The sequence below is a fragment of the Primulina tabacum genome, chromosome 17 (genome assembly GCF_025594145.1).
Source record: "Primulina tabacum isolate GXHZ01 chromosome 17, ASM2559414v2, whole genome shotgun sequence".
Lineage (NCBI taxonomy): Eukaryota > Viridiplantae > Streptophyta > Magnoliopsida > Lamiales > Gesneriaceae > Primulina > Primulina tabacum.
The window spans coordinates 31,608,583-31,630,480 of NC_134566.1; the positions used below are offsets into that span (position 1 = coordinate 31,608,583).

At 34.2% G+C, this 21,898-nt stretch overlaps 3 protein-coding genes across 3 annotated transcripts; 1 reads left to right on the plus strand and 2 right to left on the minus strand.

Annotated features, from left to right (window-relative positions):
- The first annotated feature begins 2,482 nt into the window (after positions 1-2,482).
- Positions 2,483-3,468, plus strand: LOC142531584 (glycine-rich protein 2-like). The gene has a single exon (XM_075637774.1). The coding sequence runs from the start codon at positions 2,567-2,569 to the stop codon at positions 3,179-3,181; it is 615 nt and encodes a 204-aa protein (XP_075493889.1). The 5' UTR covers positions 2,483-2,566; the 3' UTR covers positions 3,182-3,468.
- Positions 3,469-6,419: 2,951 nt separating this feature from the next.
- Positions 6,420-6,995, minus strand: LOC142530702 (dirigent protein 21-like). The gene has a single exon (XM_075636518.1). The coding sequence runs from the start codon at positions 6,993-6,995 to the stop codon at positions 6,420-6,422; it is 576 nt and encodes a 191-aa protein (XP_075492633.1).
- Positions 6,996-12,572: 5,577 nt separating this feature from the next.
- On the minus strand, positions 12,573-13,148 carry LOC142530703 (dirigent protein 21-like). The gene has a single exon (XM_075636519.1). The coding sequence runs from the start codon at positions 13,146-13,148 to the stop codon at positions 12,573-12,575; it is 576 nt and encodes a 191-aa protein (XP_075492634.1).
- Between the last annotated feature and the right edge of the window lie 8,750 nt (positions 13,149-21,898).

The window sequence follows — 21,898 nt, forward strand, 5'->3', positions numbered from 1 at the left end:
GTATTAATATTAATAATAATATTATTTTATTATTGATATTATTTTCGGGACGGGTTCGGGGATTTCAGGGGTGAGGATATTAATCCCATACCCGCCCCGAATTATATCGGGGATTTAAAAAAATCCCCGAACCCGAACCCAAATCCGAAAAAATCGATATCCCCATCCCCGTTTCGGGTTTTTTCCGCGGGGCCCCAAACCCGCGGGGAAAGTTGCCATCCCTAATCCCCGAGCACTGATGATTTCTAGTCTAGAACGTCGTCAAATTCTTGATATACATTAATTTTTTAAAAAAATGTCAATTGTTAAAAACCCCAATCGCTTCAGTTTAATATATTTTATACTTGTAACATATAAAAATGAAAAAAATTTATTCACCATATAAACAAAGCCAAAACTTCCAATTATTGTTGGATTCATTACTTCAATTTAATGGACCTTTTGCTTTAATTTCCGCAACCCGCCATAGTTCTTAGGTGAGACACCAATTGCACGCCTGCCATTAGGGGAACTAAATAACTGGACTGGGTTAAGTTATGACGGGCCCCTATATTTTACAGTGTCGGATTAAAGCCCATCGAAAAATCTAATTTGGTCGAATATCCAAAAAAAATCACCGTCAAAGCCCATACAGTCAAACCCACATAATCCCCTCCACATATACAATATATATATATATATATATATATATATATATATATATATATATATATATATACATATATATAAACTATTGAAAACTTGTCTGTTATTGTAAAATAACATGTAATTGAATTTATGGCGATGATTGTTTGTGATGGCTTGATTCAGTGGTTTGGCAAATTATTTAAGGGTGCATTTTGGGTGATATATTTGAAATATATGGATTTCGATTATAATTTTATTGTCGACAATGATACAATTCAATAAAATCTTAAGTTAATATCAATAATAGAATGAATTTCAAATTACTTAATTATTAGGTGAACTTGAAATCCATCTTAAACAATAGTGAAACACTATATAACCATGCAATTTGTGAATTTGAAATTTATGCTCTTGCTTTTTTAAAACTACGAAAATACATTTAAATATATATGAAATAAATAAATTTGAAGCCAAAGATTTCAAATCCACCAATATATTTTTTAGCAAAAATAACAAACAACCTGGTAAATAATTTAACAAGTATTAATATTTATTTTTGCATGGATAATTTTGTTTATTTAAAATTTACTTATTGTAAATGATATAATATTGTTATAATAAAATCAAAATTTTTTGAAATAAATTGTATTTATACTAATATTATCAATAGTTTGTGTATCAAAATGATTTTTACTTATAATTTATTTATTTGTATACGATGATTTCTATAATATTTTATAAAAAAATTAATTAATTACAATCATTGTCGAAGCATGATAATTTTTTGTTAGTATTGAATTTACAAATCGTAATTTTTTAAGTTCGGTGTTACATAATTATTTTGTAAAAGTGCAATATCTCCAAATATTAATTTTATCTTACTATTACCTGAATTTGCTATTAAAAATACCAAAAAAAATAAATTTACCTTATTTTAAATTTATAATTAAGTTGAATGATCTTATCAAATTATATCTTTGTGAAATATTTTAATGTAAGCCCAAGATCTGCAGGTCAATAAACATATATTCATCAATCTCTCGAGAACTTTAATTTGAATTGTTTTTTATGATTGTATTAATTTAAAACATATAATTATAATTGTTAATATTGATACTTGAGCTTAAATATACTCCGAAATATAGCTCAAAGAGATAATATTCTTATAGTTCATACGTACAACTATCGATAACTTAATCCAGTCAATATCTCACAGGACAGTTCAACACATAATGATGAAATTGAAATGTGATACAATGTTAAGATTGAGATTTGAGTCTAATTCCATCCCAAAAACTATCTCAAAACAAGAGTATTATCCAAGTTTATATGTACGACTTTCAATATCGTAACACGGCCAATGTGAGCATCTAACATACCTCATCACGTCCAACAGTGAACAAATGAAACATGAAGTTTACAAGATATTAACGAATGATTCATAAAATAATACAACACATAATGATAAATCTGATATATAATATAAAATTAAAATTGAAACTTGAAATTAACTTTTAGAGTATGTCTCTTGTGAGACGATCTCACGAATCTTTATCTGTGAGACAAGGTTAAAAATATGTCTCAATGAATACGAGCCGTAAAACCATTGTCACACAAATTTTTACATTAACTTTGTTCTTAAAATTAGAACGAAGAAAATTATTGTCCGACTTCCAAGAAATTAATATGTCTGGGCATGAGTCATACACAATTTTAAAGATTGTTCAGATACATTTTAAAAAGAACAAATTAATTAAGTTAAAAGGAAAATTCGGAACCCAGGTGATAAATTAAATTGGTTAATTAGAAAATCAAATCCGATGACCCTATACTTTGCGGGTACAAAAGCAAACCAAAAACTCACTATTTGCAAGCGTGAAACATCGAGAGAGAGAGAGAGAGTGCGTGGCGTTTAGTGAGAGAAAGCTAGGGTTCAGAGATGGCCGATGGTGATGTGAAAAAGGGGACTGTTAAATGGTTCAACGACGAAAAGGGCTTTGGATTTATAACTCCGGACGATGGTAGCGAAGATCTGTTTGTGCATCAATCGGCTATAAAGACCGATGGCTATCGCAGCCTCGGAGACGGCGAGTCTGTCGAGTTCACTGTGGAGCACGGAAGCGATGGCCGGGCTAAGGCGGCAAACGTGACCGGTCCAGACGGCGGATCTGTGCAGGGAAGCACCCGTGGTTCATATGGAGGAGGTAGAGATGGCGGGTACAGCAGAGGTGGCGGCGGAGGATACGGAGGAGGGGGTAGAGGTGGCAGCCGCGGTGGTGGAGGCTATGGCGGCGGAGGATACGGGGGCGGAGGGGGATATGGCGGCGGCGGCGGATACGGTAGTGGCGGCGGCGGCGGGGGTTGTTACAAGTGTGGTGAGAGTGGTCATTTTGCAAGGGATTGCACACAGGGAGGCGGCGGTGGAGGCGGTGGAAAGCATGGAGGCGGTGGAGGAGGTAGGTATGGCGGCGGCGGCGGCGGAGGAGGAGGGGCTTGTTACAACTGTGGTGAAGATGGTCATTTCTCTCGTGAGTGCCCGAATGCCAACCGCTAAACTGCTACTCCTTTAACTTGAAGTTCTTCTAGGTTTTGCTATCTTGTGCCCTTTTTAATTTGGCTTCGTTATTTATTCGCTTTTTCTGATATGGTGAACCGTGGGATTGTTTTCGTCTGGATCTGCTGCTTTTTTTGATACAAACGGTCACCTGTTTTATGGGTGATGGTATTTTCCTATGTTATTCTGGTATTGAAACTAGAGTGGTGTCTATTTTTGTTCGCGAAATGTGCTTGTATATGGATATACATGTTTGGCTCGATTGATCTCAGTCTATTGCGCCCTCATATATTTCTTATGGTTTTCTAGTACATATCAATTATTACTTCAATGCTCCCTTGATTTGTTTTCTGCTGTGTTTTGTTAAAAAATTGTGCTTGTCGTCGTACTCAGATGCCACCCTTTTCTGTGGAACTGTAAAGTTCTGAATATGTTTGTGTTGGAAATGTGTTTCAGATGGCTTTAGGTAGTTTCTTGGATTTTTGTATCATTTATGTGATCGATAATTCTTTCTGGTTTCACCCCATGTATGAATGACATTGTATTTCTATGAAATGGCTCTTACCCGGTCATTCCCTGAGGTTGCGGTTGAATGGCTTATTTTGGATGATTTCCCCTTCTGTTCAAAATTATAATGTAGTCCACACCGCAAGCTAGCAATTGATTTCATATCCTCCCAGAAATCCATATACCATTTTTCTAGCTTTCAACTTCACTTTGTTGTTCTAAAACTCAGTTTAAAATGCGTTTTAATGCAGTCATAGATCATTACCAAGTTTGTTGTACATTATTGTTTTTACTAGAAAAGAGCAATTGCAGGGCTGCATTGCGATTGAATAAGCATATGGTTCTTCTATTTTGTGTGAAGTGGTTTATTTTATTTACCCTATTGTCCTTTGGTATATGGAGAAAATATAACAATAGAATTTATCATGTTAAATTATTTAGAATTTGACTTAAAATTTAAACCAAAACCTACGTGAAACCATAATCCTTACGTCTTAAGAACGAGTCTTAATTTTCTAGATGTACTTGCTCTTTTTCAGAATTATTTTTTATAATGAGGTAGAGTAACGTGATAGAACGCTATATGGGGGACCATTATTTATATATAGATAATGTCTAGCATTATCTTCTGATATTGATGTTTTAGTTTATCGTAAAACTAGAAATAACACTCAACAATCTATGAGATACTTTAAAGTCCAATAGCTAAAACATTAATCGATTACTTTATTTTTGACGGAAAACGATCGGACGTTTCTGAGTTGCTGCTGAAACTTAGAATATGAATGGTGGATATGTGGAGTTGAGGTGAAGGAAAATATGGTAAAGTTACCCACGAAAGTGTGGCGATATACAAATGTCAGATATCCCAATCACTATCAAAGTTTCGACATCTGGGGATGAAAATCGAGCGGATTCAAACAATGAGGTCTGCAAAAGAAAGTCACGACAAGTGGAGGTGTGAGTTATCTGGAGAAGTCAAACAAGAAATTAAGTGGGATGAGGTCTGCAAAAGGAAGTCACGAGTTCCCTAGGTCGGAGGGAGATATTGTCCACATTAGAAGGAACAGAATGTCATAGGAAAAGAATCTGTTGGTATTTTAGATTTGATAATCTGGTGAGCGGATTGAAAATGCATTAACGAATTTGCTTTACCAAGTTGAAGCGGATAGTGGCAAGAAGTCACTTCTGGACCTACACTCATAACCCTGAAAAGATGTGACTAGAATTAGCAAGTTAAAAGTTCAAAAGGCACATCCCCGGAAAGTATATGATCATATATAGCGATAATGAAATTAAACTGCCTCACCGTTTCTTATGAAAGTTCAGTAAAGCGGCGTATGATGGTCTTTCGGCACTACTGGTAGAGCCTGTTCCTAGCATCTCCAGAAACTAAAAACGCGAGTCCAGCCCCGTGGCTGATGTTAACTCTGCTTCTGCAGCAGGGCTTGGTCGTGGTATGGTACTGAGACAAAGTACTATGTTGGACCTACAATATCGATCGAGCCACCTGAGCTAAGGCAAAACCAGCTTATAAATGTGGAGATTGAGGGGTATGATTGACACTCTCTCCGTCGTAGGCTGGGTCTGATTTCATAACATTGTTGAGGCTCACTTATTGTATAGGTGTGGTTTGGCAGAACAGTTACATTGGAGAAGTGGGGGAGAGTTTGGCACACGAAGATGGTCTTGGAAAAACATTAGTTGGCAATGATTCACTTCAATTATTTCATTAAATGATCTTAAATCCAAACCCTTTAATTCAAATGCAACCTATAGCATACCAAATGGATGATTGGTCAAAAAATTGAGAAGATGAGCGGACGAAGTTAAAAAGATATAAAATAATAATAGGGAAAGTAAAAATTGGAACACAATTCATCACATAAAAATGACATTATTGCCATTTTAGAATTGGAAAAGATATAAGATATTAGTTTATTACATTTTTAAATAAAACTCTCAGCCAATTGTCATTATTTTATTACATTAATTGCCATAGCTTTGCAAGGACAAATGTTTTCGAACCATCGGGGGCCCTTTTGAAGCGTCGGCAGCGCCATCATGCAACCCCCGAATTATTACATATAAAACATTGCCTTTCCCGTGTGATACGGCTACGTGCATTTAATTTTTTACCTCTATAGTTTTATGTTCAACAGGTTGATATATTTTTTTATGACATTTATCATTCCTTCTGTCGAATCCAATGGTGGTTGAGCAACGGGCCTTCCACTTGGCACCGTCGGAATAAAATCTGCTTATAACATGTCTCATAATAATATTGTTATAAGTTAAAGAGAGTTTTTTTTTTAAAAAAAATTCACATTCACGAATCTGAGGTGATTTAAATAAAATGTAGTTTCACATTTGAATTTTACGTAGAAATATATCCACACATACTTTGTGCAAATGGATATACTTAACATGTCATAAACATCATAGTTGATATATATATCCAAATAAAGTTAGGTAAAGGATGCGAGTCTGCGCCTGAAAAAAAATTGATACAAGAAACTTCGAAAGCAACTTTGATTCTATAAAATTGAGAATTTTAAATTATCACATACAAGTTGTCGGGACGGGACACTTCCCTTTTATTTCCAACGTTAACTTAGCCTACATTGTGACGCAACACACCACACCTTAAAAACATATAACATCAAACCACCAATGTTACAACTTCGAGACATGAAATGCAAACGTATCTTAAACATACACTTGAGATTATTTAGTAATGTAAGACGACGGAATTATATTGGAAAACAGCGTCGCCTGAACTATTAGACGATACGGTGTTGATCAATGTTACGCCTCTTGCGAAGGCGAAAACACCGGTGCCACCGACTATAGATATTTGTCGTAACGGGGTGAGATAGGCATTGTGACCAGAAAAGCTAAGTGTACTAGCATTATACTCCCCATCTGTAAAAACAATTGTGAACGTCATGTGGAGACTGGTCTCCTCCAAAGAGGCTAAAGCAATGATTCCTCCTGCCCGACCAATTATCTTGGATCCGGGTTCGGGCCCGACTGTCACCGGATCATCTATCACCGCCACAAGGCCAAAAGAGGTAGGCGAGCTAGCGGTCGTGTTTGCTCTAGCCACGGCGACATTCGTCGGAGTTGGCGTGCTGAAAACATCTCGAACGTAGAAATTGAGTTGGGTGATCTTTTCCTTTGCTGAATACTGGGTTGTTAACCATTTTTCGAGGGAGTCGGGGGTGGTTGGAATGCCGCCATAGGCGATGCCCACGATTGTTGCTAGGGAGACAAGTGTTAGAACTATGGATTTGATATTCTCCATGTTAATAATGTATGTTTTTCCCTCAACAAATGACTGATTCAATGAATAGATATGGATCTCTGCAAGTTATATAGAGAGACCCCGCGTCTACAAGAATTTATCTAATGCGTCCAAGCAAAACTTGGTGTTTATTACACTGCTCGCTATCTTGTTTGAATGCAACAATGATAAAATTTTTAAAATGTAATTGGATAGGTGTCACGTCCGAAAAAACAACCTACGTAAACCACGTGCATGCAAATTACTTGAACTGCTTAATTGTTTTATTTAATTGATTTTTATGATTGCATGATATTTATTAAATGATTAAAGGTATGATTGCATGATTAAATGATTATATGATATGACATGATTTCATGAAATTGAAGGATTTTACCCGAATATTCGATAATAACCAGGGGAAAGAAGACCGGGACGACCAAGACTAGAATAAATATTTTTCACTAAATATTTGCAAGGCTTCCTAATATAATTAAAAATTATTTAATTTTTCCAAAAATGCAGGTAGTTCAAATTATTTTACAAGTCAAGCTCGATTTTAATCGGGAAGCCAGTTTTGGGCAAACAAAGGACTTTTAAAATATCGAATACATTATTTATGAAAAGTAATTTTTATAAACTTTTATGTTTTAATTAAATTAGAATTAGTTGAGCCCAATTTAATTGTTTTAAGTAGGCCCAACTGCTTCTAAACTTGCAAACCTAAAACTCAAGTCTATTAACATGTTGATTAAAATTATAAATAAGTACCTAGGGCTTCTTCCACCCCATATTTCACTTCAAATCAGCCGAAACTCACAGCACACACACATCGCGCACACACACATCGCGCGCGCGCACACACACACACACCATATTTTCGAAAATAAGGGAGGTAGAAAAAACTAGGATTTTTCGTCGTCTAGTCGTCCAACTTCGCACCATCTCCGACGATTGAGTATTCGAACGTTATAAATGCAAAGACACGTTTACTAAACCTTTTTGACGCATCATTAAAACTATTATATGCATGTTTTATGTATTTTGCATAAAAAATATGGGAGTTTTAATCGCTAAGCATTTTGTCAAATATTTTCAAAGTTTCAACGATTTAATACTTGATTTTGAAACGTTATGATTCTCGAGGGTTAAACTGCCAATATAAGATGAAATATAAATGAAATATAAATGAAATATGATTAATTTGAAAGGAAAACAAAGCTTGAACGGTAGGTGTCAAGGGCAGTACATGATGGAGGCTTGAGGCTAGGGTTTTCCTTGAGTTTTTGGCTTGGGGGCTCGGTTATGGAAGGGCCATGCCTAGGGCGTGTTCCAGGGTCTGAGCGGGGCTTGGGCGAGGCGCTAGGAGGTGTCTAGGTGAGGCTGGACGAGCAGCAAGAGGTAAGAGTCCACATGCACAAGGACTCTCCGATATGCATTGCGTGCGATGGTGTGCTACGGGAAGGAGTGCAGCGTGGCTAAGGGCGGGCTAAGCTGGTCAAGCAGGGTCTAGGTTAGAGGGTTAGGGTTCGGAACATGGTCTAGTGCAGCCAGGGTTCATGGTGGCTCGAAAGGGTGAGGGCGTGAGATAAGGAGAGGGGGCGCGACACTAGTTCTTGCGCAGCAGGGACCAAGTGTAAGTTACAGTTTGGTTCAAGGGTTTGGGGTAGTCTGGGACGAGGCTGAGCATGGTCCAGGGTCAATGAGGAGCAGTGCTGGTCGAGGGTTAAGGGGTTGGTTGAGTCCTAAGCTGACTAGGAGTCCTAGTGAATCTAGGAGACTTTAGCAGAAGATTTTATTTTAAGGTTTATCTTTGGTGAGTACTGAGTTAATAAAAGATAGTCGACTTTAATCGTACTTCAGTTATATTTAATTTTCATTCGTTTGATTTATGTAGTTAATAAAAGATAGTCAACTATGTAATTCTACTTTTCCATATCTATTGTTCATACCTCAATCTGAAAACCAACAATTTTTTTTTATTTTAAAAATAAAATGGAATTGAAGTCGACTGTTTTTATTATATATATTTTTTTATCACAACCCGGATTCATGCTAATTAAATTTATTTCTTCATTCATAATTTTAATGAACCAGAACGAAAAAATTAATAAGACAATTTTAAAGGTATTGAGATGGGTTAAAAAAAAATAGTTGGCAGATTATAACTTCTATAGTTAAGCTTTTTGTTGCCATGTCAACAATATCGATTTAATATTACACATGTAAATAATCAGAAGGAAGTGAGCATAAGGTATGCAAACTTCATAGATCAATATATGATATCAAGCAGGCGTCAAGGAGTTGGAACCTCAGATTTTATAGCACTACCAAAGAATTTGGTTTTGCTAAGAATCCTGAGGAACCATGCGTGTACAAGAAAGTTAGTGGGAGTGAAGTGACATTCCTAGTACTTTATGTTGATGACATCCTACTCATTGGGAATGATGTAGGATTACTGCAATCAACTAAAGTATGATCAACAAGTAAATTCTCCATGAAAGACATGGGTGAAGCATCCTATGTATTGAGAATAAAAATCTATAGAGATAGATCAAAGAGGATGTTGGGGCTCACCCAAGCCACCTATATCGATATCATTCTGAAGCGATTCTCTATGGAAGAGTCCAAAAAATGATACTTACCAATGTGTTCATGGTGTTACTCTATCTAAAGCTATGTGTCTCACAACTGATGAAGAGATAGAGATGATGACATGTATTCTTTATGCGTCAGCCATTGGTAGTTTCATGTGTGGTATGATATCGACACGTCCTGATGTTGCTTATGCTCTGAGTGTTATAAGCAGATATCAGGCGAACCCTGGTCCAATGCATTGTAAGGCCGTGAAAGATATTCTTAAGTCCTTGAGGAGGACTAAGAACTTGTTCATGGTCTATGGGAGTGGAGAGTTGAAATTGGAAGGTTACACTGATTCTAGCTTCCAATGTGACGTAGATGATTCAAAATCGACCCCTGGTTTTGTATTCATGCTAAATGGTGCGGCTGCCTCTTGAAAAAGTTCCAATAAATCCACAACTGAAGCTGAATATATTGCTGCATCTGCTGCAGCCAAAGAGGCACTTTGGATGAGGAATTTTGTCCAAGAGTTGAGCTTTATTAATTCCTAATGGAGTTGATCCAGTCACGGTGTACTGCTACAACACTGGTGCCGTTGCGCAAGCAAAGAAATCAAGGTCTCATCAGCGATCCAAACATGTACTGAGGAAGTTCCACATAATCCGGGAGATTGTGGGAACGAGAGATATATCAGTCGAAAGAGTCCCATCTGCAGATAATGTTGCTGATCTACTTACAAAGCCCTTGCCAGGACCATTGTTTGATAAGCATCGTGAAACAATGTGATTAAAGTTTATGGGTAGTTGGCTCTAGGGCAAGTGTGAGATTGTTAGAGTAGACACCCTGTAAGCCAACTGTTGGCTAGGGAATTTATTGACTCGGTTGTAATAAACAATCTTTATTTTAATATAATTCATTATTTCATGGTTTGTTATTTCTTTATCTGTATATTAATGTGATCAACATAGATAAAGACATTGATTATACTTTAATATAAATGAATCATAATTCAATGTTGAAACTCATTTGTAAACACTGTATAATCTAAATCCGTAGTCGATTCAGCCGCCTAAAACATGGATAAAGGTCGCTTGAGCTCGAGACTAGCATATGTGATGTTGTGTACCGCGTTTCTTGGTAAGGGCATAGAGATGTCCAAACATGTATATGGGTAGTCATATGATGATTATACTGAAATACACTCCTTCAAACTTTCCAAGTGGTTATCATTAATCGAGAGGATAAGTCTGTGGTTATGGTTGTACACCATTAGTCCTTACGATCCGAGACAACACTGAGGCTCTATTTGATAGGGTTGTGCTTTGACTCGTTTATCGACTCCAGGAAGGTCATCAGGTGGCGAGATTGGGTACAATTGCGACACAAGTAGGAGCCAGTGCATTGTAGTCGGGAATTCATCGCTCACCTACGGGCGTTGATATCCTATGTGATCTGATGAAATAATAGTGCATGAGATCTCTGGCCAGAGTATGCGATGTACGTTAGAGAAGGAGTTCTCCAGTTGTATATGCGATGCTTCTATTTATTCTCAAATATGTGTCACATAGTTATCGAATTATTAGCAACCCTCGATAAACCAATGGTTGCAGATTCGATCGAGATATATGAGATGAAGGGACCGTACTGTACGTTAATCATAATCGACTGGTTCTTGCAGGCAATATCCGTGATACCTAGGGAATCATGGGGCGATGCTACTAGACGCTCTTACCATGATTCGATAGGATTTAATTAGAAATATGATTTCTGACATTCTCATGATCAATTATTGATACATAGAATGAGGCAGAATTATGTCCTGAATCACAAAGAGTTGTGAACTCACGGCTAGCTGTATCCCTAAACCATTGAATTTACGATAACTAAATTTTGAGACAATAAATTCAAGGAGTTGAATTTATGATATAGTAAATTCAAGAAGTTGAATTTATGAAATTTGGAGAGAATAAATTCAAGAAATTGAATTTATAAAATTTGAGGATTTAATTTATTAAACTCAAAAGTTGAGTTTATTAAATATTAAATTAAATATAACGGGAAATATGTTTAATGAGGTTTGTAGGAGTACAAATCCAATATACTAGATAATTAAAGTTCTTAATGGACTTTGATTAATTGATTAAAATAGTTGGACTAGCCCAATTAATTAATCAAGTCCATTAATGTTAATTATGAAAATTAGGTCATGCCTTATTATTAAAGGTAGTAAATAAGCTATAACCCTAGCCACCAAGCAAGCATCCACTCTTATTTGTGATTTTCAAAAATCATAACCTTTTTGCTCTCAAAATTTCCAGCCACATCAAAATAATTTTGGTTTGAGCCGCCTCTCGTTTTTATTCTCGAACTTTGAAACTTCTTCCAAATATGCTAGTGTTATTTGGAAGAGGAACAAATCTTCTAGTCGTGGACCTTGATAGAAGAATTGAAGAAAAGGAGTCTCGAAGGAAGATCGTAAGAAATACATCAAGATCTATCTCCGCTAATCCCGAAATAGTTGGAGCCTTGTAAATCTTTCACCAAAGGTAAAAGTTTTAAACATCCTATGTATGCTTAATTATTAAAATCATACGAGTGCTCAAATATATCTTGAATGTCAAGATCTAAATTTTTTTAAGACTTCCGTTGCGTTTGGACACTCGAGAACTCGAGAACCAACATATATACTTCACATGTCATAAACATCATAATTCGTATATATCTCCAAATAAAGTTAGGTAAAGGATTGCGTGTCTGCGCCTGTAAAAAAAGATGATACAAGAAACTTAGAAAGCAACTTTAATTTCATTATATAAAATTGAGAATTTTAAATTATCACAAACAAGTTGTCGGGACGGGACACTTATTCTTTCCGATCGACGTTAACTTAACCTAAATTGTTACACAACAAACGACACCTTGAAAACATACAACATCAAACCACCACTGTTACAACTTCGAAACATGAAATGCAACATATCATAAACACACACTTGAGATCATTACCACCTCGATTAATCAGCAATGTAAGACGATGGAATTGTATTGGAAAACAGCGTCGCCTGAACTATTAGACCACACGGTGCTGATGAACGTTACGCCTCTTGCGAAGGCGAAAACACCGGTGCCACCGACTATAGATATTTGTCGTAACCGAGTGAGATAGGCATTGTGACCAGAAAAGCTAAGTGTACTAGCATTATACTTCCCATCGGTAAAAACAATCGTGAACGTCATGTAGAGACTAGTCTCCTCCAACGAGGCTAAAGCAAAGATCCCTCCTGCCTGACCAATTATCTTTGATCCGGGTTCCGGCCCGACTGTCACCGGATCATCTATCACCGCCACTTGGCCAAAAGAGGTAGGCGAGCTAGAGGTCGTGTTTGCTCTAGCCACCCCGACAATCGTTGGAGTTGGCGTGCTGAAAATATCTCGAACGTAGAAATTGAGTATGGTGACCTTTTCCTTTGCTGAATAATGGGTTGTCAACCACTTTTTGAGGGAGTCGGAGCTGGTTGGAATGCCGCCATAGGCGACGCCCACGATTGTTGCTAGGGAGAGAAGTGTTAGAACTATGGATTTGATCTTCTCCATGTTAATAATGTATGTTTTTCCCTCAATAAATGACTTATTCAATGATTAGGTATGGATTTCTCCAAGTTATATAGAGAGATTTGGTGTTTATTACACTGCTCGCTATCTTGTTTGAATACAACACTGGTAAAAAATTTTGAAATGTGTATTTCGATAGGTATATATAAACATGTGTGTACAATACTTTACTTAATATTATTATTAATTATATAATTTAGATGTTACATTTATAAAAAAAATTCAAATTGAGATCATACAGTGCTTTGATTTAACAATGTAAAACACATGTTGGGTGTAATAATTGTCCCTGCTTGGTAGAGCGATCGAATCGTGGTGTTTGAGCTGTTGTGCGGTTTATAAGATTTGAGTTGCACCATTACTACTAGCTATAGCTTTTGGTAAAGCGGCAAGCGCTCGATCCTACGACACATGAAATTGATGGATCAACTGCTATTAAAAGCTTGTCTTTACTCTTATATTCTCGTGTCCTTTTATCAATTAACCAAATATTAATATATTAAATCAAGTTTTTCGCTCAAATATATATATTGTGTGTCATTCAAAAACGATGTTTTCTTCTATTAAAATGAAATTTTAAAGTAATATACATTTTCAATAAAATTGGATTTTTCACCTATAAAATTCTTGATTGAGAAGTTCTTTTGAAAATTGCGATCTACATAGTTTATTTTAAATTAATAAGGGAATGTTATTCACAATCCTAATATTATTAATCACACTCTAACTTAACTTTTAAGTTTATAAATTGACCACAATACCTTTATCACTCTTATTTATGCTTAAATATTAATAAATGCAGTCAATAAAAACTCTAGGAACCATTTTTGTATTTTATGTATATAATTGCATAACATGAATATATTTTCTTTATTTTTAGGTTTTCTCAATTTAATATCTATAATTTTTTTTACTAAAATATGCTACTTTTTTATGTTCATATAAAATGTGCAATTATTATATTACATGATAATACATTCAATGTTTCTTTTGTAGAAGTTTTATTATAACATGAAAAATGTTATTTATATTAATTTTTAATTAAAGTTAATTTAATTTTTATAAGCTCTTGTGCCATAATTTTATCTACTTTTAGGGAAAATAAAATAATATTTGTAAAACAGTTATTATGATTCAGTATAAATTAAAGGGAGAATTAAAGTATTTTAAATTCAAACTTTTATTATAGAAAAGTAATATTAAATTAAATTTCAAAAATTCACATGGACGTAGAAAATGTTTCCAACTTAAAAAATTTTGAAAATTATTTAATAGTTTCAATATTTAAAAAAAAATTAGTTTAATTAATTTGGAATAATTTTGAGAAATATTATTTATGTGTTTTATTTAAAAGTTGAGAAATATTTTCTAAAAAATATTTTAGTTACGATTTAGGAAATGTGTCTTCTAAGTTTCATCATTAACTTTTTCTAGCAAATCAACAATACTTTTTATTAAATAATAACTTTGCTTATACGTTTTAAAATAAATATATACGACGTGACATTTGGTGTCGAATAAACCAAATTCTTCCCTAGCTACTTGTTTTTCACGCATGAATATGTTCGTTAATTTACTGGACTTTGATCGATAAAGTCAATTTAAAATTTGACTCATGCCCAAAAATTATCAAGATCGGCCCTGGTTCTGGCCTGATCATTATTGCATCATCGATAGGGATGTAAAAAAATCAAACCGTTTGCGAGCTATTCGAAGCTCGGTTCGATAAAAAGCTCGTTTGAGTTCGTTTGTTAATCATATCAAGCCAAGCTCAAACTCGATTTTGAGCTCGAAAAATTAATCAAACCAAGCTCAAGCCTAAAGATATTCGACTCGTGAGCTCGCAAACATGTTTGATAATTGGCTCGCGAGTTCGAGCTCGGCTCGTTTAGGTGGCTCGTAAGTTTGAGTTTGACTCATTTGTTGAGTTGACAAATAAAAATATTAGTATAATGTCAATGGAAGGAATTGAACACAAGAAAAATAAGTACTAATGTTATTATGAACTTTGCATGATACTTGACTAGTTGTTATTGGAGATGATTTTGTAATTCCTGATTTTAATGGATTCTTTGACGTCCTCTCTACTTTCTCACCAGACTTAGTTGAAGTATTAAAGGGGTGAAATTATTTCATTGTTATTTATATGGTGATATCAGTGTATGATGAATATTCTAAATGTATTATTTTGGAATGTTCAATAATATATTAATTTATGTTTTTTAGCTCTTATTTGTGTCGTTTTGGTTATTTATGAATGAATTTACATTTTTATGTCTGATTTAAATTTAGTTTATAGATATATTTAATTTTTAACAAGCTCGAATCAAGCTCAAATTCGAGCTCAATTTTATGCTTTACGAGCTCGAAAACGAGCCGAGCTCAAGCCAGGCTTGTTAAACATGCTAAACGAGCTATTAATGAATCAAGCTCGAGTCTGACTTGATTAACATGCTAAACGAGCTTTTAACGAGCCGAGCTCAAGCTTTTCCCGAGCTTGGTAATTTCAAGACAAAGCAAGCTCGAGCATGATAATAAAAGCTCGAATCGAGCTCGAACTCGAGCCTCAAACAATCTTAAACGAACTAAGCTCAAGTCTGATACTGTTTGGTTTGGTTTGCATCGTTTACATCCCTATTCATCGATAACTCTAACTTGGCCAAAAGGCATCGTCGAAACGTTAGTGATGGTAGATCGGGCAACCTCCTGGCCGGTGTTGTTTAGGCCATCCACCACTTCTTGGATATAGAAATGAAGTTCATGCACCCTTTCTTTCCTCTTGGCAAATACTTTGGAGCCATGATTCTTCACCTGTTATTATTGCTCCCTTCGGCGCTGGCTATGATGAACAATGCGGAAAACATCAAAACTAAAACAAATTTGGCCATTTTTTTGGAGAAATTTTTTATTATCTTGAGTCGAACATTTGATTTTTACGTAGTTTACATGTACAATCACAATGCATGTGGGTGGGCAATTTAGTCAACTACTAGAGGTTTTTTAAATTTAATTTGAAAATTTTCGTATTCATTTGATGTGACCTAATCCATAATTTATTTTGGGAAAACCTTATTTATCTAGTATCGGGTTATTTGAATGCCTAAAACAAGCATTGAAATTATTTTATACTGTTCATGGACACGATGTGTGCACGGCTTTGCTTTGTGCTGCCGAAATATTTTATTGACCACGAGAATTATGTGAATATGGTTCTGTCCGAACTAGAATTTTAAACTCTAGAATTTTTTAATATTTTCAATTGATCTACCCGGGCTAATATCATATTATTCCAAAATTATACAAAATTTACATATAATTTTTTTAAAAAAAATTGGACCACCCAGACTAAAGCTCGGGTACACAAGCATGTAGCTCCGCCACTGGACGTACGTGTCCAAGCTTGTAAAAGATTTGTGACAATAATGTAAATTTCATTCAGGGGACATGACACAAGCCTATTATTTCCGACATCAATAGTATATATTCATTGTTGTGTAGTCGCGTTTGTGTGAACTTGAACCTGAGACGTGACATTAACTTACATAAATCTTTAAGAGAAAGAAGAATCATACTTATCATGCTCACACTACACTTTCGAAAACATGAAATCAAACTACCACAATTACAACTTCGATTCGTGATGCATTACGGACTCATTATATTAGAAAAATCATCTGTATAATTGGGCCAAGAATCAAGCTTGTTCGATTTAAAGAAGCACAAAAGCAACAAGAATGTAGCCCGATGTAAATTAGAGCCCGTCCCATGTTTTGTGATAGTAGGCCGTCCCCAAAACTCTCAATTATGATACATAGACACTATATTTTTTTCCCTCAAATAACAAAAAAATATTTCATTTTTATTTTTATTTAATAAAAAATATTTTGGTATCCTAATATGTACGCATAGTGTGCCAAAAGACACTATTTATCAATTACTTGTACGAAGATTGAAACTGTTCATCAATAGCCTTCAGTAATTTTTTTTTTACCTCCTCTTCGAAAGTGTTCATGATAAAAGTTTCAGAAACCTTCATCTTGAAAAATTTTTTCCTAAAAAATTTTAAAACATCAGAAAACTGAATATTGTCATCTTCAAAACTTCAAGTTTTAACAGAGAACTTCAACAAGAAATTAGTTTTCTTACCAATTATATTCAGAAGAAATTCTTATGAGGTGTGCGTTACCTCCGGCTATCGAATAATTTGTAAGTTTTTCTTCGATCGAAGCCTTCTAATCACTCCAACTCTCTCCGTAAATGGTGTATTTTGTTCTTATGAGTTGTGCGTTTAGGCTACCTCAATCACTGCTATTTATAGGCATTTAAATTGCATGCTATGAGCGTCGTTATTTCTTACACGTTTTTTTTTTCTTTTGATACGAGTCATTTTTTCTTAGAGGATGGTTAAAAGATTTAAAATAATTAATAAGGAAAGTAAAAAATAGAAGGCAATTCATCACATGTAAAATGACATTATTGCCACTCTAAATTGGAAAAGACAATCAATCAATCAATCAATCTAGATTTTATAGAGCATTTGATTGACATAGCCTTGCAATGACAAATGATTTTGAACCACAGCGGTCTCTTTTGAAGAGAATGAAAAATGTTTTTGAACCACAGAGATCTCTTTTGAAGAGCTGGCAAAGCCATCATGCTACCCCCGAATGATTGTATATGGAACATTGCATTTCACGTGTGATACACCTACATGCATGTAATTTATTACCTCTATAGTTTTATATAATTTTTTGTATGACGATGAAATATGATGTATCATGTCGCATAATAATATTGTTTTTCTTAAAAAAAATTCACATTCACGAATCTGAGGTGATTTAAGTAAAATGTAGTTTTGTAAATTTTTTTTTTTAAAAAAATCTATTATTGAATAGTTTGGTTGTCTAAAGGAAGCACTCGAGTTATTTTAGATAATTATAGGTATAGACAACTTATAATATCTTGAAAAATTAAAACGTACATCTATAGGTGGGCAATTTAATCAACACCTTGAAGTCCTTACTTTTCCTCCAAAATATTGGATTATTTAATTGTCTAGAGAAACATTGTAATTAATTTAATTATCGACTTTGAGAAGCATTTGAATTTTACGTAAGACGTCTAGTTAATCTCTCACAGTCTCACTATTAATCTATAAGTGACAAAAATTTGTGTGAGACGGTCTCACGGATCGTATTTTGTGAGACACATCTTTTATTTGGGTCATCCATGAAAAAATATTACTTTTTATGCTAAGAGTATTACTTTTTATTGTGAATATCGGTAAGATTGATCCCGTGAAATGAGACCCCCTCTTTATAAGTACTAGAAATGTATCCACACTTACTTTGTGTAAGTAGATATACTTAACATGTCATAAACATCATAATTCGTATATATCCCCAAATAAAGCTAGGTAAAGGATTGCGTGTCTGCGCCTGTAAAAAAAGATGATACAAGAAACTTAGCAAGCAACTTTATTTCATTCCATAAAATTGAGAATTTTAAATTATCACAAACAAGATGTCGGGACGGGACACTTCCTTATTCTTTCCGACGTTAACTTAGCCAAGATTGTTACACAACACACGACACCTTGAAAACATATAACATCAAACCACCAGTACTGTTACAACTTCAAAACATGAAATGCAAACATATCTTAAACACACACTTGAGATCATTACCACCTCGATTAATCAGTAACGCAAGACGATGGAATCGTATTGGAAAACAGCGTCGCCTGAACTATTAGACGACACGGTGGTGACGGACGTTACGCCTCTTGCGAAGGCGAAAACACCGGTGCCACCGACTATAGATATGTGTCGTAACGGAGTGAGATAGGCATTGTGACCAGAAAAACTAAGTGTACTTCCTTTATACTCCCCATCTGTAAAAACAATTGTGAACGTCATGTGGATACTAGTCTCCTCCAACGAGGCTAAAGCAAAGATCCCTCCTGCCTGACCAATTATCTTCTATCCGGGTTCCGGCCCGACTGTCACCGGATCATCGAGCACCGACACTAGGCCAAACAAGGTAGGCGAGCTAGAGGTCGTGCTTGCACTAGCCACGACGACAATCGTCGGAGTTGGCGTGCTGAAAATATCTCGAACGTAGAAATTGAGTTGGGTGACCTTTTCCTTTACTGAATAATGGGTTGTTAACCACTTTTCGAGGGAGTCGGGGCTGGTTCGAATGCCGACATAGGCGATGCCCACGATTGTTGCTAGGGAGAGAAGTGTGAGAAGTATGGATTTGATCTTCTCCATGTTAATAATGTATGTTTTTCCCTCAATAAATGACTGATTCAATGAATAGATATGGATTTCTCCAAGTTATATAGAGATATTTAGAGTTTATTACACTGCTCGCTATCTTGTTTGAATGCAATATCACGTAATAAAATTGTAACGATAATATACCATTAGGTTGAACGTCTCGGCCATCCATGATCAGTAATGATGAATGAGTATGGATCGATGCTCATGTTTATTCAGCCTAATAGCCCATGATCTTTTGAAAATTACGATCAACATAGTTTATTTTAAATTAAAAAGAGAATGTTATTCACACTCCTACTAATATTATTAATCATTACTCTAACTTAACTTTTAAGTTTATAAATTGGCCACAATACCTTTATCACTCTTATTTATGCTTAAATATTAATAAATGCACTCAATAAAAACTCTAGGAGACATTTTTGTATTTTATGTATATAATTGCATAACCTGAATATTTCTTCTTTATTTTTCGGTTTTCTCAATTTAATATCTATAATTTTTTTTCTAAAATATGCTACTTTCTTATGTTCATATAAAATGTGCAATTATTATATTACATGATAATACATTCAATGTTTCTTTTGTAAAAGTTTTATTATAACATGAAAAATGTTATTTATATTAATTTTTTTAAAAAGTTAATTTAATTTTTATAAGCTCTTGTGCCATAATTTTCTCTACTTTTAGGAAAAAATAAAATAATATTTGTAAAATAGTTATTATGATTCAGTATAAATTAAAGTGAGAATTAAAATATTTTAAATTCAAACTTTTATCATATAAAAATAATATTAAATTAAATTTCAAAAATTCACACGGACGTAGAAAATGTTTCCAACTTGAAAATTTTGAAATTTATTTAATAGTTTCAATATTTACAAAAATTTATTTTAATTAATTGGAAATAATTTTAAGAAATATTATTTATGTGTTTTATTTAAAGGTTGAGAAATATGTTCTAAAAAATATTTTAGTTATGATTTAGGAGATGTGTTTTCTAAGTTTCATCATTAACTTTTTCTAGTAAATTAACAATACTTTTTTTAAAATAATAACTTTGCTTATACGTTTTAAAATAAATATATACAACGTGAATAAATAATCTAAAAATATAGTAAATTAATATATATGTATATATAAAAGATAGATTTAATTTTTAATTTATTGCTGCTGGAGAACAGAGGCTGACTGAATAAAAGTATTTTAACACTTCAGTTGATCCATTTAACACTTGTATGAAAGCCCGAGCATGCCCGGAGAGAAGATGTCCCGGGTACTCACTTGCCCGATTTCTGAAGAATTCATCCTGCAGATTGATCTTGATTTGAACTATCCATATAATATCACGAGTCATCAATGATTCGGGCTCTTATGGGTATCACCAGCACCCTTTCTTTCCTTTGGCACACTTGGGAGCCATGATTCTTCACTGTTATAATTGCCCGCTTTGGCGCTGGCTTTGATGAACAATGCGGAAAACATCAAAACTAAAACAAATTTGGCCATTTTTTGGATTCGTGACGTATAATCGGGCCAAGAATCAAGCTTGTTCGATTTAAAGAAGCACAAAAGCAAAAAAAATGTAGCCCGACGTAAATTAGAGCCCGTCCCATGTTTTGTGATAGTGGGCCGTCCCAAAAAACTTAACTATGATACACATACACGCTATATTTTTTCTCTCTCTCAAATACCAAAAAAATATTTCATTTTTATTTTTATTTAATAAAAAATATTTTGGTATCCTAATAAAAATATTTCTTTATCTATATCTATAATTTTTAATTTTTAAATAATCATAACACATATAACATAAAAAAATATATTATAAAAAACAATTTTAAAGTTTTAAAATTTAATAAAATATCCAGATTTTTACAAAAAATATTTAGCATCAAAATTTTTTAATATACATGCAAGCACCAAAAGAGAGTTGTATCAAAATCAACTTCATGAAGAGACATGTTCCCGTAAAACACAATCAATGAAGAATTTAATTTATTGGACATCAAATGGCATGCCAATTTTTATTTGTAGGAACAAAACCATAGTTTGAAAAATAATATATATATATATATATATATGTATGTATGTATACATATATATGTATATATATCTGTGTGTGTGTGTGTGTGTAAATGTAAATGTATGTAAAGTTTTCTAAACAAATTAAATAAATAAATAAGCTGTTAATCTTGCTGCCAACTTTGAGAGTAGGTATTTCAAAAGACGGTTTTACGGATTTTTATTCGTGAGATAGATCAATCATGTCTATATTTACAATAAAAATTAATATATTTGACATAAAAGTAATACTTTTTCGTGGGTGACCCATATATAGAATACCAGTTTCACAAAATTGACCCGTGAGACCGTCTCACAGGAGTTTTTGTGCAATTTTGAACCACATTTTCTAGTTTTTGAATAAGTTATTCGGTTAAGCAT